This window comes from Apodemus sylvaticus, chromosome 3 (genome assembly GCF_947179515.1).
Source record: "Apodemus sylvaticus chromosome 3, mApoSyl1.1, whole genome shotgun sequence".
NCBI lineage: Eukaryota > Metazoa > Chordata > Mammalia > Rodentia > Muridae > Apodemus > Apodemus sylvaticus.
Genome location: NC_067474.1, coordinates 95,729,544 through 95,754,778, shown reverse-complemented (window position 1 = coordinate 95,754,778; position 25,235 = coordinate 95,729,544). Strand labels below are relative to the sequence as shown.

Sequence of the window (25,235 nt, the reverse complement as noted above, 5' to 3'; positions counted from 1 at the left end):
TCCTTTGGGTAGCCAATGAAGAGTGGGATTGTTGGATCATATGTAATTTTTTTTGAGGAATCTGCATAACATTTCTCAAAAAAAAACTCCTGTTATTTTACATTCCTTTTAGCAGTGTTTCTGTTTCTCTGCATCTGTTATTTATTGTCTTTTTGGTGATGGATGTTCAGCTGAGTAAGATGATTACTCACTGTAGTCTTAACATTTTTCTGATTAATTGCACATTTTCTGGTGAGATTGAATCTCTCCATTGCTTTGGATAGTGTGAGCATAGGATATCTTTCACTTTTTGTGTTCCTATTATTATCAGTGTTTTATAATTTTGTTGCAGAATTCTTCTTTATTTTTTTAAAGTGTCGTGAAGAAGGTTGCTTCCTTAATTTTCTTTTCACCCATGTTTACTATTTGTGTTTAGAAACACAAAAATTAAAGGAAGAAATTGTGTGTGTGTGTTTGTTTTGTTTTTGTCTAATTTACTGAACTAATGTATACATTCTAAAAATGTTTAATAGAGTCTGCTGTGATATCTATAAATGGGAAGAATAATTTAACTTTTATCCTTTTCATTTTTGATGCCTTTTCTTTCTGTTGTACAGTTTCTTTTGCTAAGATTTCTAGTTTCTAGTACTATAGTAAGTAAGAATGAAGAAAGTTCCTAAGTTGTGTCCTTAGATTGTATTCCATTTGAAGAGGCCTTCTTAGTGACTGGCTGCTTGGCCCGCTGTCCAATGCCCTGAATGAAGCCTGTCTCATGGAGAAACCAGTTACTGAATGCCACGTTTGCCTTTTCTACTAAGATCTCTTTCTCTCAGGATGTTTTTCTCAGTGTTTCTTCCTCTGTCTTCCCCTCCCTGCAGTCCCCACTTTTACCTCCCAGGTATTTGCTTGGCAGGATTGTTCTTTCTTCAGGGCACAGCATAAAGCTAGCAAAGGCCTCAGAAGGACTTCCCATGCACCAGTGCGCGCAACTGCCCCAGGCCCTGTCATCAGGCACTTGTATCTTTTTCCCAACCATAAAACCTTGTCGATTATCCAACTGAAACAGAGTTAGCACTTAGTGTACTTGGGGGATGGGCCACATAACAAATTCCAGGGTGTTCAAATCTCTTCCAGGAAGTGGTCTCGTATTTCCCTATAACCTATGGAAAGCCTTACATTCTTTCAATAATCTTTGCTTCTCTTACAAGTCAGACAAATTGTGGTATTCTTTGATTAGGGAATAAGAAAAAATCTACATATTCAGTACAGATAGACTTTTTTTGAAGTATTTTAAATATGTGGTTTGCAGTTATGTCCTGTGAAGATAGAAAAAGCTCTCCCTTAGTGGGTTAAAATCTCTGAGTAGTAGCAATTCCAAAAGGCTCAGCCTAATGGATGCATACATCTGTGGTACTTTGAACACACTGCCTTTGGTTTTTCTCTCATTACATGATAATCAACACACAGTAGGTCTTTTGACATTAAGCATTTTTAAAACATGCCTTTCAGAGGTGCAAAATGTCTCTATTTTTTCTCTTGAAATGCCCAGAGGACTAATTATCTCATAGTAGGAATTGAATACATGTTTATCAAATGAATAACTAATAGGTAAATGTTTTAAGTCAACTTCCTTTTTATCATCAGTATGAATAATTAAGAGGTCAAATTTGAAGGAATAAATTGCTTTAATTGAATAATATTCTAATTGATTCTTTCAAAATCCCATATAGTATATTTGAAGCATTTTTACCTCCTCTCCCCACCTCTCCCAGACCCACTCCTACCTTTTACCCACCTCTCTATATATATGCATCTAGGTATCTATCTACCAGTGGACATCTATCATCTATTTGCATCATTATCTATCTATCTATCTATCTATCTATCTATCTATCTATCTATCTATCCATCATCTATCTATCCATCTAAATCCATCAAGTCAAATTTGTGCCATCCCAATGCTCCTGGATGTGGCATCCGCCCTGGGCGCTCTTCAATCTCCCAAGGGTCACACTCTTAAAGAAAACTGACTCTCCCTCTACCAGCAGCTATCAAGCTAATGGTTTCTATTGAACTTTATTAACTTCAACTTGGATTTTCCCCCCCATCCCCTCCCCTTCCTTTCCCTTCTTTCCCTTCTCTTCCCTCCCCTTCCCTTCCCTCCTTTCCCCTTCCTCCTCCCTTTCCCCTCCCTTCCTTCCTCTTTCCTCCTCTCCCCCTCTCCTGTTCTCCCCTCCCTTCCCCTTTTCTTCAGAGCTCCCAGCATTGTTGCCCCTACTTGGCGCTTTAAGAATTGCCAAGAGTACACATTGAGGACTTTTCTGTTGCCTGAAGAACATAGACTGTTTGCTGATAAGTGTCGGGCTAGTGTATAGTCAAGGACACATTGAAAGAACAGACTAAGATGTGGGTTACTTTTCTTTACACTTCTCCGACCTCCTGTCCTGTGTCTCAGGACTGCTGTGTGGCTGGTGCTTATTCATTGCTGGTGGTTTACACACGTGGAGAGATAATTATCAAGGGGACTCAGGCACCTTCTGCCTTTCCCTGAGGTCATTGCCAACATCAAAGGATTAAGAGGGAAGAGTGAAATCTTCCCCAGTCAAGCCCTGAGCCTCCTCTTGTTCATTTGTGAACTGTCAGACCCTCGTTGGCCCTGCTCTGCTCCTCCATATGGCCCGTGGCTGGCAGGGATTTCACAAGAGGCAACAGATGGACCAGCATTTTTGTATTATTTTCCTGACTATATTTAATTTTATAGTGATAAAATTGAGTTTCATATTTTTATCCCCTTAAATTCCTTTCCCTCCATGCAGTGCCTGCAGAAAAGGTACAAGGGAAGTGATTCATGCTGCTCTCTCTTTCCAGAACTCTGGGCTCAGCACAGTTATGTTTTCCAGGTGGTGAGATGGGCCTTGAACCTTGTTTTGACACTGTTGTATTGGTGGTTTCGGATGGCGAAGCTGACCCTTTGGTGAATGGCTGTTGTTACGATGGACCCGATTCGTCCGTTACTCTTCACAAGTCCTTTCCCACATACCAGCTCAACATCACAGTGCATCCAGTCGACAACCAGCCACCTTCAGTTATAATAGGTGACTGTGTTCTTCCTATAAGTGTAATTGTCTTAGTGTCATACCAAAAAAAAAAGTCAGGGAAATAGTTCTTTTTGCTTAGATTAGAGCAGTACCAAATACAGTTGTCATCCAGAAATCATCTCAACAGAAATATGTTGAAACCCAAAATTTAAAATAAAATATCACAGCACCGGAGAATCTTCATGCTTGAAAATGTATGTGTTTATAGAGAGATCACAACGGCCCATGTATCTTTGTGTGTACATTCTGCTACATGGATGTTGAGATCCTCAAATACTCTGGTTTATTTCACATAGGAAAAGATCATTTGCCTTCTGGAGAGAGAATAATTTATTTTATCCACAATAATTTCTATTAGAACAGAATGTGTTTACCACAGAGACCTTTATATACATTTAACCTTACGTGCTTTTCAGAAAGTCATCTCTTCATGGGCATTATGTGTATGTTCCATCTCACGGAAAAAAAAAAGCATATGTATGAATGTTCTTGTTGTAATTTGCAAAGTATCTCCCAAGCAATGTTCTGGAAAGGAAGCATTATCCCAGCAGAGTAATTAAGCACCAAGGCATGAAAAGATGTTCGTTATGAGCAATTCATAATCGCTCTCAGGCAATTAACGCTCTGACAAACAGAGGGACGACCGATCTTGAGGAGTACATAAACTACATTTAGTGGCTTATCATTAAAACAGTTTGGCAATTCTTATTTTCATTTGTCACTTCTATAGAGACACAAGGGAAATCAGAGTTCCTTGAGAATGACTGGAGGGCGGTGGCAGAGCGTTTAGCATTGCTGCCGTCTTTCCGTTATCATCTGGCTGGCTTGTATATGAAAGAGTATACACATCTGTAAGTCCAATTAAATCGCACTCGTTTTCCCCTGGATATTTTCACCGAGAGGAGAATTTATGCCCAAGAAAATGAGCACCTCCTATGGAAGCATGTTTGCTGTAGGATTTTTGCATATTTGCTCTGGCTTGGGGTTGCAATCACGCCCTCTAGTTCTTACTATCCTGATGGCGGAGTTCAGCCTAAGATGCAGGTGCATGATTTTAAATTTTGTTAGACTTTGACTTACTGGTTTGGTGATCTACTGTGCTCATGTAGATCTGAGAGCAGGAACTGGTTCGCCTTCCTACCCCTACATTGGTTCTGGGGATTGAACTCAGCTCACCGGGCCTGGCAGCTGGCACCTTTACCCACGGAACTATCCCACTGGCCCATGACTGCTGGTTTTTTTGTATGCAGGTGAGATGTTCACAGTGGATGAAGGCTTCTCAGCAGCCATTACTACTCATCACTTGACTGTCACTGACCGGGACACTGCCCCGGATGACTTAGAATTCATATTGGCTTCTCATCCCCAGTTCGGCTACCTAGAAAACACGCTGCCTTCTGCAGGCTTTGAGAAAAGCAATATGGGCATAACCATAGGTAAGTCCTGGCTTCCTGACCCACGATGTCTTGCCAGTGTTCACGGATGTGAGTGGCCAGACCAGGCTTAGAACATGGGTAAAGATTCATAAATATTCAAGGTACCACATGCATTCAAGAGATTGTTGTTATTGTTCTAGCTGATACACTGAATCTTAATTGTTTCTCAGTTGGACTTTTATCTGGACTTTTCCCATGTATGAACATTTATTAGTGAAATAAGTTGAAGGAAATTTCATGTGTGAAAAATGTATGACTATACACTAAAGTGCCCACCTATTCTAAGGCCTTCCTAGCAACATAGCCCTGGGATATAATTAATATGGTGGGAACCACAGAGTCTTAGACTTGTAGTCTTTCAGCACATTTAATAGATATTAATGAAAAATATTGAGAAATGTTGCTAAAAGTGGTACTGAAAGAGAAACCTGAAATGTTTGAGTAGATTACATTAATTTTGAAGGCAAAATGTTTCTCAGCCACCAGAAGAGTCTTTAATAAAACAAAACAGAAATAAAAAGCAAGACATAAATCTTCCAGAGATATCTCTTTATATGTAAGTTACTTTTTTCAAGTGTAAGACATTTCTATTTTAAAATATGAGTGAGATTAGATTTAAGATTAATCAAATTAAAGGTTATTCATCTTGTCTCATGGTTTAATTCAAAACATAGGACATTTTTCCATCTTCTGATTTAAGGCTAGCTGAATATCAAGTCCACAGGTTCTATTCGATGCAGTGGGTCTCTCTGTATATGTTACGGGGACAGTCATTGGTTTCCAATCAGTCTGCCTAGTGTTAAAGAGGTGGAATCCTTCTTAAGCCAGTATGACAAGAGCCATGTGTCAGAAGGACAGATTGGCCAAGAGTACAGTCCAAGTGTCTGGAGACTGACCATGAAGTCCCCGCCTCCCAATTATTGGCTACCACAAGTCCATTATTCAGGAAGATTTTCGTCCTTTCTTAAGATCTATGATCCCTGCCTTTATGTGGATGGCTGGTAGGCATCACACCTGTCCTGGCAATGATCGTGTATCTGCTTTGCAGAGAAGCAGCTGTTGAAAACTGCAGATACCTGGGAAGTACTGTTTTTCATTTCCCTGTTCTGTCTTGGTGTCTGCTAGCCTCATTCCAGTGGACAGACATCAAGGCTTCACACATTAACTATGTGCAGTCCAGGCACGTGAGGGTGGAACCAACTGCCGACCAGTTCATGGTATATGCCACAGACGGGAAGCGACGCTCCTTGGAGACAACATTTCGTGTCATCATCAACCCCATAAATGATGAAGCCCCTGACCTTGTGGTACAGAATATCACTGTAAGAAACATACAAGAATAGTCCTCTATACCTCATCATTCTCTGGTTTTTAACCCCTTTATGTTGGCCCAGGGCCCCCCAATATGTTAACTTGGTGAAGAGTGAGAATCTTATGTCATATAATTAATCACTTGTGAACTATTACCCTAATAATAATGGTCATGATAAAGATAATGTGAGTGTATGTGTATATGTATATGCATTGTGTGTGTGTGTGTGTGTGTGTGATTGTGTCTGTGTAATAAAATATGTACTGGGTTACTGGGTTGTAGGTTCCACATACTTTCCATGAATTCATAGTTATTTTCACAATAGGCTTTTAGGTTGTTTTTCTTTTTTTATTGTCGTATCATTACTGAAGAAATGAAGCATAAACAAGCTAAGCAACCCAAGATATTTATGAACATGTCAAATTTGTGTCTGTGTACTATACTTTTTTCTGTATATTTTTACTTACAAAGAAGAGAATAATACCTGCTACTTTATGCTTTACTTTCTAAAGTATAAGATCATATATATATGTATATATATATATATATATGCATAAAATCACTGTGTAGTTTCTTTTAAATACCATGTACCTATACATATGGTTAATTCATATCTATGCACTAACATGTCAAATGAGCACAGACTTTGGCCTCAAACGAACTTGGGTTTTGTTTTAAATATTTTTTGCATTTGAGCAGACTATTTCTCTTCAAGCTTCTGTTCTCCTTCTTTGAAAATACATGTGGAATTTTCTTTGAGAGCCAGTCATTATGACCGAGTTGGCCAAGCACAGTATGTCCGTAATGAACAAGCATTTGCTGTACTCTTTAGCATGCCATTGTTTTACTAATATTGACCAAAATCATTATTTCCACTTATTTTTTTTTTTGCTAAAAATAATCACATTCTGAATGTGAGCATCTTTATTTGATTTTAATTTTGTACTGAATCTTAACGGCACATGAGTGTCACCTCAGCATGAGATTTAAGAGCCAACTCCTGCGTCTCCCCTTCTTTTGGCTCATGGCTTACTCTGGAGGGCCCTTCAGTGATTATGTGAGGGGAAAAAAAACTATAAATGATCCCTTCCACACCTATTTTCCCTGTCTTTATCTGCCTGAGGCAAAGGCTTTTGGAATAATGAGTCCTCTGGGAAGGTGTCCCTCACCCCCTTGTGGGAGTGATCAAGTCTTTCACCCAAGCTTTCTCAAATATGCAAATCATGAACGGGCCTGTGGAGCATTGGCAGAGACAACTTTTAAGCATCAAGCATTCTTTTTTTTTTTTCATATAACCACATTTGTCTTTCCTTTAGGAAATTTCCTTATTGTACAGATGGCTGGGCTGCCATCGGTTTATTTATTTATTTATTTATTTATTTATTTATTTATTTATTTATTTTCCTAGACTGGGTTTCTCTGTATAGCCCTGGCTGTCCTGGAACTCACTCTGTAGACCAGGCTGGCCTCCAACTCAGAAATCTGCCTGCCTCTGCCTCCCAGAGTGCTGGGATTACAGGTGTGCGCCACCACCGCCCGGCCCCATCAGTTTATTATAATCCTTTGCAATCTGCATCAGAGTAGATACCTGCTTTTTATGTATTTTTTATGTATGTTCATTTAAACTTTTTTATTTTGAAAAAAATTTAAAAATGTCCAGGAGAAATGGCTCAGAGGTTAAGAGCACTGGCTGTTCTTCCAGAGGACCTGGGTTTAATTCCCAGCACCCACATGGCAGCTTACAACCCTCTGTAACGTCAGTTCCAGGGGATCCAACACGTTCACCCAGACATGCATGCAAGCAAAATATCAATGCACATAAAAGTGAAACCAAACTTTTTTTATTTTCATAATGTCAAGAAACAATTCCAAAAAAATCCTGTAGGGTATTTGTTGTTGTTGTTGTTGTTGCTGTTTTATAAAATTCCTTGTTAATATTGTGGATGGATTTCCCATTTTTGTAAACGAGATCCGTTACCACACAGTAGAGGGGGAAGCTTCCTTCATAGTTAAGCCCTGTAAAGATGGAGAACTACATGTTTTTGAGTTGCTTTACTCAAGTTCTTAGGGATGAGGAGAGTGAGACACTGACAGAAGTTATTCGATAGATGTATCATTATGAATTAATCTGTGATGCTTTTTTTCGTCTTTAATACAAAAAAAAAAAAAAGTCAGTTAGGAGCAGCACTGTTTTGGCCAAATATCACAGTGTGCCTGCAGGAAGGTCCCTTCAGAGCCACCAAAAAGAAAGACACTGCAAAGAAAGCATAGGTTCTCACAACGTGGTCTCCTCAGCTGTGAAGACATTGTGTTCTGTGTTTCTTGTTTCTTGATGTCCAGCAGCTCTTGGGATTCCTTCCCCCCACTACACTATCGGTAGACAGGCCTTCCCAGGTCATCCTGACTTTGATTCTTGAGAACATCTACACCTCCATAACGTAGCACACAGCCTTGCACATCCCCAGGAAGTATGTGTAGAATTTATATACTTTGATTATTTAGATCTTGCTGTATTTCAGAACAGAAAACAATTATTTTCTTGTTCAAACCTCTCTCTGAGGGAAAAAAAGGTGTTGGGGTAAGCAGGACAGCTAAGTCCCAAATGACCAGTGACTTTCTTGACCCAATAAGCACTCCAGTGTGTGTGGACAAGAGTGTGTGCATGTGGACATGTGTGCATAGGTGTGTGTGTGCGTGTGTGCATGTGACCATGTGTGCACAGGTATGTGTGTGCGTGTGTGTGTGTGTGTGTGTGCCTGTGTGTGTGTGTGTGCCTGTGTGTGTGTGTGTGTGCCTGTGTGTCTGTGTGTCCTTGTGTGTAAGGTGTTCTGCACCACCACTCTCTGCCTTATTTCCTTGAGACAAGATCTCCCACTGCCCCTGGAGCTGGGCTGGCAGCCAGCAGTGCTTGGAGTCTTGCTGCCTCAGTTTCCCCAACAGTACTGAGGTTATGGCTGCTCTCATGGCCATACCCAAATTTTTATTGGGTGCTGGGGAGTTGAATTCAGCTCCTCAAAGTTTCATAGCAAGAACTCTTACCTGCTGAGTCATCTCCCCAGCACCGGATATAAAATGTACCTACTATGTTAATAAAAATCAAAAGCACCAAATATTGGACTCAGAAGGCTACTAATAACAACATGAGTAAGGAGGGGGCGCAAGGGAGAGTAGGAGGGGATAAGGGGAGCGTGATCGAAATACAACATATTTCATGAAATATGAAATTTCAAAAAGAAACACCAAATTTGCTCCGTGTATGCAATAGGTATTTGCTACTTCCAAAGCAGATAGAAACCTAAAAATTGTAGAAACTAGGATTTCTGAGTCAAACAATAGATTAGTGTCTCATGAAAAAAAATCCCAGATTCACTTTTACCCTGAACTTTCCTGACTTGTGGAGAATCAGCTTATTTTTGTCCCACCCTACCCCACCCTTTGTTTACAGTGTAAATGTTCTAAATTTTTTAATCAAGTTTTTCACTGTATGTGGTTTTGCATGCATCTATCTGTGATCCAGGAGGGCGAGGTCACACACACTGTAGCCCACATGTGGGAGGACAACCTCGTGGACTCGCTTCTCCCCACTTTTCTGTGAGGTTCAGGGACTAAGCTAAGGCTCCTGCGGCAAGCACCTTTATCTACCACGCCTCTCACCAGCCCCACGTGGCTGTTTCAGTCAGACATCCTAGGCTGTGCATGGAACTAAGAACTTTGAAATCTTTAGAAAAGGCATGAGGGAGATGATAGATATCCTTTTACATTCCTATTAACTAGAAGTTTCTTTTTCTAGAACCCAGTATCTGAAAATGCCATGGAAAATTTGAAATGGGATGTCTGCATATAACCGGGGCAGATTTTTAAGCAGCCTTTTCCAAATAAATGGCTAGAGAAAGGTTCTTTTCATACCGCTCACGCTGCCTGCTTGCTCCGCTCAGGTGTACGAGGGTCACGTGATGGAGCTGGATTCTTCCATCATCAGTGCGGCTGACCGGGATGTTCCTGAGGACCCCCTGTTCTGCAGCATCGCTCGCAAGCCCCAGCATGGCCTCCTCATCGATGCGGCCGGCAGCGAGGACTCTCCTCAGGTCAAGCAGCTGGAACATGAGATTCATAACTTCTCCGTGGACCTTCTTAAGAACGGTAGATTGGGTTCCACTTCTGTTTACCTGATGTAATAACGTAGCTCACGCCTGCGTGGACTCTAAACAAGTCGCAATAGCAGAAACAGAAGTGAGATTGGTGGTTGCCAGAGGTTAGGGGGAGAGGAGGGAAATGCTGATCAAAGGGTAGAAAATTTCAGCCCTGTAAGGATATTTGAAACCCCAAATATTGAACTCAGAAGATAATTAATAACAATTAAAAAAAAGACACAAGGTTGGGAAGGAGAGGGGAGGGTAATATTTGAGGCATCTATTGTACGCTGTGGTGATTATAGTAAATAATATGCAGGGTAGCAGAACATTAAAGAGTACACAATTTACACAGAAGGTAAAGCAATGCACATTAGTGTGATTCAAGCATGTCACATATATCAAATGCCATGTTATGTTTCATGCTTACAAATTTTTGTTAATTAATACATAAATTTAAGAACTGTTTACCATACCAAAGATACTAACAAACCATAGAAATGTGGGGTAAGGAAGAATATGTACCTTATCTCTTCAGTCTGAACTATAGGCTCTTGATTAGCAAGGGTCATACAGGGCTAGGCAGACGGTGTAGGCAGCTGAAGATGTAATGGTGTGTTTTCTTTGACTCTTAGAATACCATTAACAATTTTATTTGTGATTTTTGGTATTTTAATGAAGAATTTTAATCATAATTCAAAATTTCCTTTCCATACAATGGATCATGGTTTGTCTGCCAAAATTTTTACAGTTGAAACAAATATAGATCCACATATAATAACCATTCATTAGTCTCTGCGGAGATAATGTGTTCTTTAGGGAACCGTCACACTGGAGCAGGCTGAATTGTTTTTTAATTACTTTTTTAAAAGGCCTTGTCCCGTTTCCAATGTATAAAAATACTTTTAAAAATATGAGCACGTATGCAGTTCTAGAGTCGGTACCTGACCTGCCTCTCCCTTCTTCTCTGTGTTGCTTTCCCTGACTTGGAGGCTCCCCCCTCTCCCTGGGCTGGCCAAGATGGCACCTTCAGAATGCAGACTCTGCTGTCCTCCCACAGGAAGCCTGACTACTCTCCAGACCTCTCTCCTCTGGGCCTACTTTGCCCTGGTACTTTTTGGCTTGTTTCCTACTGTCTTCTAAGTATTTATTTCTCTAATTAGAATGTAGTCTCTTTGTCCCAAAGGTTATTTTGTAATAATTGCAGATGACATCTCATGTTTGAATATGAAAAGCCGATTCATCATCTCTGTTGTGAATTGTAAAGAAATGGATTCTGGAACTTCAAGGCTGATCTGACCAAATCTGTCCTGATGTGCAGTAAATAACATTGTTACAGGCACGGGGAAAGGGAATAATAGCTTAAAATTTACTCTCAGGAAAGTCTGGTTTTTGTTGACCTTCATTCATTCATTCATTCATTCACTTCTGTTTTCTGAGCTGTGCTAGATGACCTGTAATCCCAGCACCTAAGGAGCCTGAGATAGGAGGATCAAGAGCTCAGGGCTTTCAAGGCCAGCCTTAGCTACACAGGGCATCTGTATTTAAAGGGGAAACAATACAGTTTCAAAATTTTTGTTTACATTTATTTATTTGTTTTGTGCTTTTGCAGGGAAGTTGTAAGGGTGCTATTTGAAGGCCCAAGGCAGTTTTTTTTAAAGTGATATCATTGGTTATTGTTATCAGATGAAATAACTATCATGCATTCATTGTGTTAAGTTTGGATAGCATAATTTGAAAAATTAAAAGAAATTCTTAAATAAATGTATATTTTGATGACATTTTCAAAAGTTAGGTTTTATTTGTACTTTTTGGTTCATTTATGAATATATTAAAAGCAACCCAAATAATGTGACTCTATTCTCACAAATATTCCACCCTTAAACACAGAATTTTCCAAACCCCTGCCATATTAGTTAACTCATATTACAATCATCTCATGCACATCCTCAGTAGTACCTGGAGTAGTTTTGACAGCTATGGTGTTTTATTATATGGATATACTATGCTACAAGTTTTTGTAGTTGTTTTATTTTAAATAATTATTTATTTATTGGCATTAATAGTTGCATGTCAGCAAACATTTTGTATAAATCCCTTGGTATTTCTAGAGATTTGTAGTCAATTTTGAAAACAGTAAATTAACGTTTTCAACTGAATATCTAAAGGATCATAATAAGGTAGGCTTTAAAAAAAAATAACTAAAGGTAGTTTGTATAGTGACATTTGGAAATACTTACCATTCATTTTGATGACTAGCCCAAGATAGATTTTACTTTAATTTCCTACAAGAATTCATTTCTCATATTCATTTAAGCACTGTAATAGCTTTGTTCTTTTATGCTTTATGAAGTTTCCTTATTTAAATAAGAAAATTTAATGGGTTTCTGAATGACTCCACAAAACAGAGCTCGTATCCTTATAATACTCCGAGCTTTCTGAACATGAAAACCTGGTATTAATATGGAGTGTCTGGGGCGTGGAGACAGTCAACAATAAGGAAGACCCTCTCCTCTTTCCTCTTCCAGGAATGAAGCTGGCCTACGCCCATGACGACTCAGAGAGTTCTGCTGATAACTTTGTGATCCAGTTGTCAGATGGGAAACATAAAATCCTTAAAACCATCTCAGTAAACATCACCCCAGTGAATGATGAGACACCAACACTAAGCAAGTGAGCTGCCCGAAATGGGCCATTTCTGATTTCCACAAAGTTCTGTGACACTGGGTCCACAGGAAGACACCAGGCTCCCACGGAGACCATCTTCAACTGCCCTGCTGCTCAGGTGTCAGGAACAGCTGGGGCAGAAACTAGGAAGCGTAGGCAAAACAGTCAGGCCTTAAAAGATGCATACTCATACAGACACCATAACACACACACACACACACACACACACACACACACACACACACACATATACACACATACATATGTAAGGTACAATCTATAACTCCACTCTATAACTCCAGTTAGTTACAATGCTAACTGCCAACAGTCCTCACAATAGATTTCATCAAACTTTTAACTAAAAGTGATCAAGGGAGATGCTCAGTCCCATTTTGTTCGTCTTGGTACCTCACTGTGTACCAATCTGGACTATGTCCCAGACGGATCACCACCCTACTACTGCATATCACAGTGCTACTCTGAGAATTCTAGTCCATGAACTGTAAAACTTGCATAGGGTTGCATTTCTCTAGTGCCAGCCGTTTCTTCTGCAATCGTCAAGTGTCACACTTCAGACTGCAAAGATCTTTAGGAAGTCTAGCTGGTCTGTAGAACTAACTGCAGACCGTGTCTGACTCGTAGAGCCTCCACTGTGACTCCCCCTTATTTAATGGTGTGTAGCCATTAAGCATTAAGTAGGCTGAGTTTCGCTGGGATGGGAACACCTTCCTGGAAACTTCTAAACTCCCGAAGTCTATATAGGGAAAAGAGAGCAGACAAATCCCCACTTACACCATCAGATCAACATCAGTCTTTATTGGCTGCCAAATGCTCTGAAGAAAGTGTTATGGGAAATGCTGATAATAGTATTTTGGAAGACTGATTCTCAGACATCAGTTCAACAAGAACCATATATGAAATGTGTGTCATTATTTCAATGCTGAGATGTCAGATTGGTTTGACATTGATTTATAGATGTGAAAGATGTTGAAATTCTGGAACCTAAGAGGAAGCGTTGATGAATTCAAGGCTAGCCTGTGGTGACACAGTGAGTTTGAGGCCAGCCTTGACTATATTGGAAAGCCTGTGACAGTGGGGATGGGAGGATAGCATACCGTTACAAACCTCTTTGTAGTCATCACTTGAAGAAGGGGGAAAGATAAAAGCCCGTGTTTATTAAGTACTTGCTAAGTGTCAGACATTTTACTAAATCATTCATACAAGTGATTTTGTGAGTCCATCAGCCACTCACTGATCACAACCAGAGAAGGAAAGGCGTCTGTCTGCTAAAGAGCCACAGTCTGGCTGCCAACCTCCCAGCACAGCTGCAGCTACAGAATACCAATCTCTTCAGAAATCATCCACTGTAAAAGAGAATGTTCTAATTAGCATTACCATTGGTCACACCTGTGGGCCACAGTGTGCCATTTCAGTTCCTGTGAACAAAGTGCAGTGGTCAGATGTGGTGGGGTGGTCAGATGTGGTGGGGTGGTCAGATGTTGTGGGGTGGTCAGATGTGGTGGGGTGGTCAGATGTGGTGGGGTGGTCAGATGTGGTGGGGTGGTCAGATGTGGTGGACTGGTGGCTGTGAGCTCAGACATTTACCTTTCCCCTTTCTCCCCTCCTTCCCTTTCTCCCGAGGAAGGAAGCAGGCGCTGCCCTTTCTCTTCTACCGTGGTTTTTAGTAGAACTGCTCTCCCTTCCTCCCAGAACACCCTCCATTCTTTGTTTCCTTCTGCCTCCCCGTCTTCTCCCTTCTTTCCTTTTGTTATTAAGACCCAGGGCATAGCTAGTGGTTAAGAAATCTTGAGTGAGTCAGAGTGACACAGACAGCCGCTTATCAGAGGTGAGGCCTTAAACACGCTGTCTCTCCTTTGCCTCTCCTTTGGATGGGGATAATGCGAGCTCTCTTGTTACAAGTAAGATATGTGAAACTGCTCCAAAGATTGTACACGAGAGTGATCACAAATATTCTTCTCTACCATTATTATAAGCCGTTCTCTCTGTTCTAGAAACACAAAGGCAGTCTGACCCCTGTTCATTTCTGCCGAGAGTAGCTTGGTCTCTGCCAGCACTTGACCCCATTTCCTTGATGGGTCCTTTAGATGCTGTGGTAGGTGCTTCTGTCCCTGAGTTCCAGCACCCGTCCTGTGCATGGGTTCAGTGTTCTGCCTCAGATGCTCACAATTTGTGGTTCCATTTCCATCCGTAGGAACCTCCCTCAACTCATGCAGACAGTCGGTAATGGTGGGAGCAGTCAGTCAGTAACTGTGGGTGCAGAGAGTTGGTAATTGTGAGAACAGTAAGTAACCATGGGATCAGTCAGTAATGCTGGAACAGTCAGGAACGACAGGATCAGATAGTCAGTGACCACAGAGAAGACAGTAGGTAACTATGGATCAGACAGTCAGTAATGGTGGGAAGAAGATGGTTGGTAACCATGGGAATCAAATAGTAATCTAGGGAGCAGACAGTCAGTAACCATGGAGCAGACAATCAATAACCATAGAGCAGACAGTCAGTAACCATGGGAGCAGACAGTCAGTAGCCATGGGAGCAGTCAGTAACCGTGGAGCAGACAGTCAGTAACCGTGGAGCAGACAGTCAGTAACCGTGGAGCAGACAATCAGTAACCGTGGAGCAGACAGTCAGTAACCATGGAGCAGTCAGTAACCATGGAGCAGACAGTCAGTAGCCATGGAGCAGACAGTCAGTAACCATGGGAGCAGACAGTCAGTAGCCATGGGAGCAGTCAGTAACCGTGGAGCAGACAGTCAGTAACCGTGGAGCAAACAGTCAGTAACCATGGAGCAGACAGTCAGTAACCTTGGAGCAGTCAGTAACCATGGAGCAGACAGTCAGTAACCATGGAGCAGACAGTCAGTAACCATGGAGCAGACAGTCAGTAATGATGGAGCAGGCAGTCAGTAACCATGGAGCAGTCAGTAACCATGGAGCAGACAGTCAGTAACCATGGAGCAGACAGTCAGTAACCATGGAGCAGACAGTCAGTAATCTTGGAGCAGATAGTCAGTAACCTTGGAGCAGTCAGTAACCGTGGAGCAGACAGTCAGTAATCTTGGAGCAGATAGTCAGTAACCTTGGAGCAGTCAGTAACCTTGGAGCAGTCAGTAACCGTGGAGCAGACAGTCAGTAACCATGGAGCAGACAGTCAGTAATCTTGGAGCAGATAGTCAGTAACCTTGGAGCAGTCAGTAACCATGGAGCAGACAGTCAGTAACCTTGGAGCAGACAGTCAGTAACCATGGAGCAGACAGTCAGTAATCTTGGAGCAGATAGTCAGTAACCTTGGAGCAGTCAGTAACCATGGAGCAGGCAGTCAGTAACCATGGAGCAGATAGTAACCTTGGAGCAGACAGTCAGTAACCTTGGAGCAGACAGTCAGTAACCATGGAGCAGTCAGTAACCGTGGAGCAGATAGTCAGTAACCGTGGAGCAGACAGTCAGTAACGATGGAGCAGACAGTCAGTAACCTTGGAGCAGTCAGTAACCATGGAGCAGACAGTCAGTAACCATGGAGCAGACCTTCAGTAGCCATGGAGCAGACAGTCAGTAACCATGGGCGATAGTAGATAAGACAGATCTCCCACCTTCCTGCCCTCCAGAAGCTTAATCCAGGTCATGCTGTTTATGGTTCTTCCCAAGATGCTAGCTGAGCACTGAGGCGTGCATCTCTAAGTCTCAGCCACTTGGGAGGCTGAGGCAAAATGTCTTGAATCTAAAAGTTAGAGACATCACAAGGAACTTAATTGGGTCCCTTTTCTTAAAATAACAAAAGTTTAAAGATTCTAGTAGGATTGAGCCTCAAGTGCCATTAGTAGTAAAAGCAGTCATTGCTATTCCTTTCTCTTCTCACCAGCTCCCATCTTTCTACTTCCGGGACCCTTTTCTATATAAACTACCTGTAGCACAGTCCTTCCCCCCGCCCAGTCTCTTTTAGGGCAACCCAGATTGTGGTACTTGTCATCCCTGGCATGTAATTCTGACACTTCTCCTTCCAACCTCATCAAATAGTGATTTGAGGCTATGCTTCGTCTTATAAAAGATACCACTAATCTCCACAAGCCCCAGGCACTTGACTCATTAGCCTTTTAGAATGCTGTGATTCATCCTCCCCACTGGAGAGACAGATGGAGTTTCTCTGCAGAAGACCTGGTGGTTGCTGATGTCAATTGTGAGACTTGGAGTCTTTGGTCCCAAGGCCAAGGACTTCAAGATTCCCCATGTTTCTCAAAAACAAAACTTCAGAGGCAGACTGAGTAGTCATAGGTGAGCTCACTGTGATACGGTGGAGACAGAGACCCCCTCCTCACTCGGGTGAGGCTGGGGAAAGGTTGCAGCGACCACATGGAAGCAGCAGCTGCTGGCTGCCCTGTCTGTTCATGCTTTCAGTTAGCCATCCAGCTGCCAGGAGCCAGCCTGGAGGCTCCGTTTCTTTAGGAAGATGAGCTGCTACAAAGACTATATGCGCCAGGGGCCTGTTCAGGAGGAAGGGTGAGACTAGAGGGCCAGAGATAGCGCAAGAGGATCAACCTCAGGAGGGCCTGCCTCCAAGAAGAGCGCTGGAACCTTATATAAGTTGCTTTCAGTAAGGTTCTACCTATATGGTTAGATCTATAATACCTGACCTACTTTCTTCGTGGAGACATTGTAAGCATTAGAAGAAAGAACAGAAGCAAAAATTGTTGTACAACAGCATATATCCAACAGAAAAGTGTAATGTTCTACTCATATAAATAATGAGTAGGACACACCCCCAGGTCACATCCCCTTTCCAGACTTTGGTATACGACTGTTTCCAGTGCTTTGGGTGTTGCTTATTACTTATTTCTCGAGGGCGGAACCTATGATAGTCTGTGATAACCAATATGAGTGTCCTGTCTTCCATTTTCATATGAACACCCGTGCTTTCCTTTCTACAGGAAGGCTGAAATCTCAATGACTGTGGGCGATACTCGCATTCTGTCTAGCGCTGTTCTTTCAGCCATAGATAAAGACTCACCCAGGGAGAAGATTCACTATTTATTTGAAAGACTTCCCCAAAATGGACAGCTTCAACTTAAGGTAAGTGACCCTTTAAAACAATTATATGTGCCACATGTGTGCAGATACCCATGAAGTTTAGATCCTTTGGAGCTGGCATTATAGGTGCTTCTGACCTGCCTGATGTGGGTGCTGGGAACCAAATCCCGGTCCTCTGCAAGAGCAGTTTGTGTTTTTGCGCACTGATCAATCTATTTAGCCCCAGGCTCGCTGGGGACTGGGGGTGGATGACCCGCACAGAAGCCCTTTAACCTTCATTTCACAAAGTAGGTGTAAATTTTATCAACACAGACATTTGTACCATTGAATTTATTCTAGAATATGTATAGTTTCCACTCAAAGGTAGAGTATTTACTTTCCCTGTTAAGAAAACTTTGAATCTGTTGCCACTTCTTTTTCTCCCTCCCCCAGGTCTCCCCTCTCTCTTTTCCTTCTATTCCCTCACTCCTTAACGTCTGTGTCCTCCTCCCCCACTTCTGCACACCTCCCTCTGCCTCCCTCACTTTCTCTGTCGTACTCTAAGCCGTTCTCAGGAGCACGGCAACATTTAAAATCTGTATCCATCAGTGTCTTGGTTATGAAGCCTCTTCCCAGCCGTATGCGAATGTACGGGAGGACAAAATCTTGAATTAAAAACTACACTAGGGACACTCCATGTGGAGTCCTCCTACCCTTCTCACCCATGGCTGTCCTAGCTTAGGAACTGCTGTATTAGAATCTGGCAAACCATGTGACAGTAAATCGACATCCCTGGATTTGAACGCATTCCCAAATGTAATCCTTTAATAGAAAGCAAAAATCATGGAGGCGTGAAGGCACATGAAGGGTTAAGTCACGCGAGCTCTGGTGCTGACTGGTCCAGGAGCTTGCTCAAGTCCTCTTGATTCCCCTTAGTCCTGTGATAGTGAACGTCTAGTCTATTCAGATTGCGGGCATGATGCATAATGGCTAGTCCAACACGAATCATAGATCAGCCACTTGAGAAGGTTGGCAGACCCGTACCTGAATGCTTGAGTCTTAATCTAACACAGACTAGGCTTAGAATAGAAAGGCATCGAGGACTCATCCTGTGGGGAACAGCTCGGCTGTCACAGAGTGTGGGTACCAGAGACAGTCAGAGAAAAGAGCAATCGCCGATTTAGATGGAGGTACAGCTGTGTCCTTGTTTCATTTCAAAGTGTAATGAAGCAGAAACACAGCGAGCGTGTGCACGTTTGGGTGGCTTGGGGCCTGACTTGCTTTGGATATGAGAAGATCCAGATGGGTCCAGGGTCCCAGCAGGCTGCACACCGTTCTCACACCTCCCTGGGGCTCACCGAGGCTGGATGACGGAGGCTAGGGACTGGGCCTCTGGGCCTCTGGGCCCTTGGCCTTTCATTTTCTTATTTTCTTGTTAGCTCCCCTTCATTCTTTGTTTGTTTGTTTTGGTTTTTATTTTCTTCATTTTGAGTTTCTCTTTTTTCCTTCTTCTTTCTGGAATCAGATGACTCTGTCAAGTCAAACTCATATTTGGGAACGTAAACGAAGAATTAGAAATAAGAGGGCAAATGATGCTTTCCTCTATATTTATTTTCTAGGAGAATATTATCAAGAGGAAAAGTTAAATACGATCCTATGCTGCCTGGTTTTAAAAGTCTGAAAATCTCCATTTGCAAATAGACTTCGTTAAATAAAAAGCAGCTTAACCACTGTACTATAAATAGCTTTGGACCTGCAGACAGATATAGGTCTGCAAATGTCAGGTGGGCAACATTATAAAGAAGAAGTCCCACCAAGGGAAGAGCTCAGGAGGAGTGAGGCTTGTGTGGGAGGAGAGTTAAGGCTCTCCGGGAACTGGGGCGAATGATCGAGAAAAGAGAAAGAAGTGACTTATAGGTGTTTCAGTCTGTTGACCAGACAGGCAAACTGATGTGTGCTGTGCATGATGAGTCATTGGAAATGACATTTTCCTCCAGTGGTGTGAAATGACTTCTGCGAGCTATTCTTAGGGAAAGCTGTGCTCGGAACTGAAGAGAATTAAAGTGGTATTATTAACACAGTATATAGGTTTAGTATTTGATTCCCTAATACTTCCCCGGTGGTTAGCCACTCCACCAGCAAAAAAGCCTCTTCTAACAAAAATGCCACAATTTCTGCCCAAAACTGTGCAAAACACATGCTTACGTATGATTGACTAGATCCTGATGGAAATGTGGATGGCACTGAGTTTATACTTTCTACTTACCATGTGTATGCATGTGTGCCTATGTGTACATGTTCGTGTATGTGTGTGTGTGTGTGTGTATGTGTGTGTGTGTGTGTGTGTGTGTGTGTGTGTGTGTTTGGGGTGGTGGTGATGGGAATCTGAAGCTCTCTTTAGATTTTTGTCAGGATCGAGAGTGGCTGAGGGAAGCAGCCATTGCACTCTGGCTTTGTTTTACCCAATGAGCTTGGAAACGCAAGTCATGTTAAGGAAAAGGTGTTTTATTAGATGCACAAAATTAAAAACTAAAATAAATTTTAAAAAGGGAATTCCAAAAGACACCCTTCATTTCTGAGCAGCCCCTTCCAGCAACGGATTGCCCACCTGCTCTCATTAACTGGGTTATTTAATCAGCCGTGATTGCTGATGATGAATACCTCAGAAATACTAGGGCTGCTGAATGCCTTTGTCAAAGTCCTCTGGTTGAGGCTGTTTCTCACCCAAGGTTTTTAATTATTTTAATATATTTCGTTGAAAGGAAACTATAAGGCTCCATGGCAAAAATTAGTGTAGACTTTCTCCCCAAGTGTTCCTATCAGAGGTTTCAGGGCATGGGAAACATATACATTAGCAGAGCAGGGGAAGCCGGGGTGACTACCTGACTGTGGCACCTTTCAGATAGGGAGGGACTGGGTCCCTGTCTCCGATGGCATGCAGTGCACCCAGGAGGATGTGGACCTGAACTTGCTAAGATACACGCATGCTGGTAAAACGGATTCCCAAGACGGAGACAGCTTCACCTTCTACCTCTGGGATGAGGACAACAGGTCACCTGCATTTGTCTGTCACATCATCATTGAAGACACGGGCAAAGGTAAGAGTGTGTTTGTCCATGTTTAGAGAGACAAGTAGTTGTCAGTAGAAATGAGCTAGTGTAAATATACACCGTTCTGTACTACAGGCTGTGAAAATTTCCTGCCTTCCATAGGGATCAGGCACACACACACACACACACACACACACACACACACACACTTAGGCAAAACACTAATACATTCAAAACAGAAGGACAAAAATAAAGAAATAAAGGAAAATATACCTTCTTGATACTCAACTGTCAATATTTTATAGTTTATGATTGTAATTTACACCAGGAGATTAAGAATCATACCTTGTTCACACTCCAAAGGTCTAAACATTTTCAGATCAAATCGTCTTTGATCCTTGATACATGTTTTGTTGACTAAAGGCTTCCTTATTCTGCCTTGTTTGCCAGGACATTCAGGATTAAATTCTGTGATTTACATGTAATTTAAGAAAAACAACTTTGTTTTGTGTGTGTGCAATAATTACAATTGTCCTGAATTAATTTTTCTTCATATGAGTTAATTTTGTTTTGGCGGGGGCTTATTTTAAATTTAATTTACTTGGTTGTCCAATTATAAAATGTATTCTATGACTAAGGACAGTCAGAGAGATGAGGTAGATGATGCTATATATATTTATTCTTTGCAAAAATATGACTGTGCTGGTTGGGTTTTGACAACATGACATCTGGGAAGATGGAGTCGCCATTGTGAAATTGTTTCTATCAGATTGGATTGTAGACAATTCTGGGGTCATTTTCTTGGTTAGTGATTGATGTGGGAGGGCCCATTCACCTGTGGATGGCACAACCCCTAAACCTGGACCTGGCTCCTGGAACCTTTATCTCCTGGTCCTGGGATATAGAAGAAAGCAGGCTTCGGTGCCATGGAAGCAAGCCAGTAAGTGTCCCTCTGTGGTGTCTGCTTCAGTTCCTGCCTCCAGTTCCTGTCCTTGGGTTCCCTTGGTGACGGAGTGTGTAACCTGTAAGATGGAACCATTTCCTTGCTCAAGTTGGATTGGGCCAGTGTTTTTATTACCACAGCAGACACTTAAGTAGAACGGTCATGTGTGCATAAGGTGTCCAGGCAAATGGAATATACTAGCACAGTGGCGCATGGCAGGTGACTTGTTAACACAGCTATCTTCTCACTGCCTCAGCTTTGCAGAATGGGAGAAGCCATTCCACAGGCACCTGGGAGCTTCTCTTGCTTCTTTGTATGGTATTTCATCACTGTACAACATCGCGTCCTGTTTTCCTGTTATTTTAATTCATGTTCCTTAACAGGACATTTATCTGTCACTTACATTTCTCATGACTTCACAAGTAGAACTTTTTAAGAGATCTACATGTTTTTATTGAAATTCCTTTTGTATGCCTATGAGCTTTATTTGTATGTATGGCTGTGTACTACTGTGTGCCAGGTGTCTGTGGAGACCAGAGGGTGTCAGATTCCCTGGAACTGGAGTTACAAATGGTTGTGAGCTGCTGAGAACTAAACGTAGGTCCTCTGCCAAGAGCAGCCAGTGCTCTTAACTGTTGTGATGTCTCCCCAGCCCAAGCATAACTTATCTCAAATGCAGCCACACTGAGTAGCTAGTTGTACCATCTCTAGGCTTAGTTCTCTCTAGCACCGATTACATACAACCGTTCACCTTCCAGCCATGATGTGATATGTTGTGATTACCACAGCGGCAGAAAGGGTGCCTTTAGAGGACATTTAGGATGCACTAAAGGGTCTGTGGTTTATCCGTTCTCAGCCTTCACTGTGCTGGAGAGCAGCATCAAGGCTGACTGGGTGCTCTTCCTCCCCCTAGAGGTGGCTGTGCTCCTGGCAAGTGCCCTGCAAGGTTTAATTTACCTGCATTCTTTTCTCCTCTTGCTGCCTCCCTGTGTTTGTCATGGTGACCTCAGAGCAACTGCAGCTTAGATTTTCATTTGAATTCAGAATGGTCTTGCATTTCAATTGGTGAAAAAATAAGCACAGTATGCCCAAATACCAGTTTGGTCATTTGAAACAAAATTCCGCAATCTTGCCTCCCCTGGCAACCAAGGATACCTCCAGAATTTGGTTGGACAGAAGATACAATGGTTAAGAGCACTCGCTGCTTTTGCAGAGGACCTGCATTTGGTTTCTAGTGCCCACATGATGATTCAGCACCATCTGTAACTCAAGGTTCATGCACACACGTGCACACACTCACATACATGCATGCACATATAGAATACTCATATACAACAAACAAAGATATCTCAAGACATTGGCAAATATCCTGAAAGACAGAGAAAGAATTTGTATGGGGTGGGGTGGGGTGGGAATAGGGGGTGTGTTGTGTGCTGGATGAGTTTATGTGTGTAGTGTTTGTGTGTGTGTGTTATGGTATATGTATGGGTGTGTGTGTCATGTCTATGGTGTGTGTGTCATGTCTATGGTGTGTGTGTCATGTCATGTGGTACGTGTGTCATGTCATGTGATATATGTGTTCACCAGTGGCTCTTGTTAGAAATACTCATGTAAAATTGTAGCATCTCAGGCCAACAAAATATTGCCCTGGGTAAAGGAACTTGTCACCAAGCCTGACAACTTGATTTCAATCCACCAAACCCATATCATGGAAGCAGAGAACCAATTCCTGCAAATCAAATTGTCCTGACCTACACACACACACACACACACACACATTAAATGTCAAAATAAATGACACCATCTTGATGTTCTCCTTTCACTTTTGTTTTCTTAAGAGATTTGTCTGAGTTACTTTTCTATTGCTGTGAAGAGATACAGTGGCCAAGGCGATAGTGGGACATTCAGTTTCACAGGGTTAGTCCACACCCATCCGAGTGGGGAACGTGGCAGCAGACAGGCAGGCATGGCTTCAGAGCAGTAGCTGAGGACTTACATCCGCAAGCAGCTAGCAGAAAGCTAAGTGGAAATGGCCTGTATTTTTGAAACCTCAGGGCCCACCGCCAAGGGACACACCTCTTTCAACAGGTCACACCTCTGAATCCTTCCTAATCGCTTTCACCAACTAGAGACCAAGTGTTAAAACATATGAACATATAGGATCATTCACATTCCCTAAAGAATCTTACTGGCGTTTATGATTTTAATCTATTTTCACATATTTTATCTTTGTTGTTGGATATTCACCCATTTGGTGTTGATTATTGAAGAGGGCGTGGCACAGCATAGCGGTTATGAGTTGTACCTTGTGAGTGATGTACAACCAGTTCTGTCTCCAGCTTTCATTAAGAGATAGCCTCTAGAGAGGACATTGGTCCTGTGAAGGCTCGATTCCCCAGAATAGGGGGACGAAAGTCAGGAAATTTGGGAGGGGAATGAGCAGGGAGAGGGCAGATGGGATAGGGGATTTTTTGGAAGGGTAACTCGGTGAGGGGATACCATTTGAAATGTAAATAAAGCAAATATCTAATTTTAAAAAAAGAGAGAGAGCCTCTAGCAGTAAGTAGTGCCTTTACACCCCAATCTGCAAATCTGTAGTCTGGGAGTGGGATAAAGTTCCTCCCCGCAGTAGAGCCCCCATTCCTCTGCCCAACATGAAGCAGCCTCTGCCCATTTTTATTATTTCCTTATTTAGTGGTGAGGAAAAGCCAAGCTTTGGTCCTTGTGCATGCCAGTGAGCTATGGGTTGGAGCTATATCGCCAACCCATAGCTTTGTATTTTAGAAATGATTGTTTTTAATGGATCTCTGGTAAATGAGACTGGAATATTGCCCCTGGTTTATGAAATATCACCAGCCTGTGTGCTAATCCCTCTATCTTGCTAATCCATACACACATCCTTTAACACTAGCGAATAGGTGTATTCTAAAATGAACCTTTGTTTCTCCTGTGAAGTGTTTGCTCAGTCCTCGTGACTTGTTCTTTCCTTGTTAGTTAGGACTTGCCAGGCAATGGTGGCACACCCGTTTGTTTAATCCCAGCACTTGGGAGGTAGAGGCAGGCAGATCTCCAAGTCTGAAGCCAGCCTGGTCTACAGAGAAAGTTTAGGACAGTCAGGGCTACACAGAGAAATCCTGTCCAAAACAAAGGCCTTCCCACAGCAGGTAAGTTTTGAGTACAGTTTGGCCTTTGTCTTTTACATTTACTTTGGACATTGTATTAGTTACAGTACCCATTCCTGCCATTGAATACCCCATAGCAGGAAACTTGGGAGAAGAGGGCTTATCTTGGCTTTTAGCGCTAAGGGGCCAGATGGTCCATATGGTGGGAAGGCATAGCGGCAGAGGCCTGAGGCAGCTAGCTGCCCATTTTACATCCACAGTTGGGAAACAGGAAACCGAAGGCTGGAACTCAGCTTGCTTTCTCTTTTCCTTTATTCTGGCCCTGCCCACTAATGACACTGTCTATATTCACGGAGAGTCCTTGAAAGTTAAAATTTCTGGAAGCACTGTAATAAACACAGCCAAAGCTATGTTTCCGTGATGATTCAAAATCCAAACAAGTTGACAATGAACATTCACCGTCACAGAAATCACAT

General features: G+C 42.3%; 1 protein-coding gene across 1 annotated transcript in view; it reads left to right on the top strand.

Annotated features, from left to right (window-relative positions):
- Frem1 (FRAS1 related extracellular matrix 1) overlaps positions 1-25,235 on the top strand; it is a 162,139-nt gene that overhangs the window by 84,263 nt on the left and 52,641 nt on the right. The window contains exons 17-23 of the mRNA XM_052176688.1: positions 2,880-3,074; positions 4,328-4,513; positions 5,639-5,835; positions 9,761-9,965; positions 12,484-12,628; positions 17,566-17,707; positions 20,547-20,742. Coding sequence (XP_052032648.1) covers positions 2,880-3,074; positions 4,328-4,513; positions 5,639-5,835; positions 9,761-9,965; positions 12,484-12,628; positions 17,566-17,707; positions 20,547-20,742 — 1,266 coding nt within the window. The remainder of the gene's footprint in view (positions 1-2,879; positions 3,075-4,327; positions 4,514-5,638; positions 5,836-9,760; positions 9,966-12,483; positions 12,629-17,565; positions 17,708-20,546; positions 20,743-25,235) is intronic.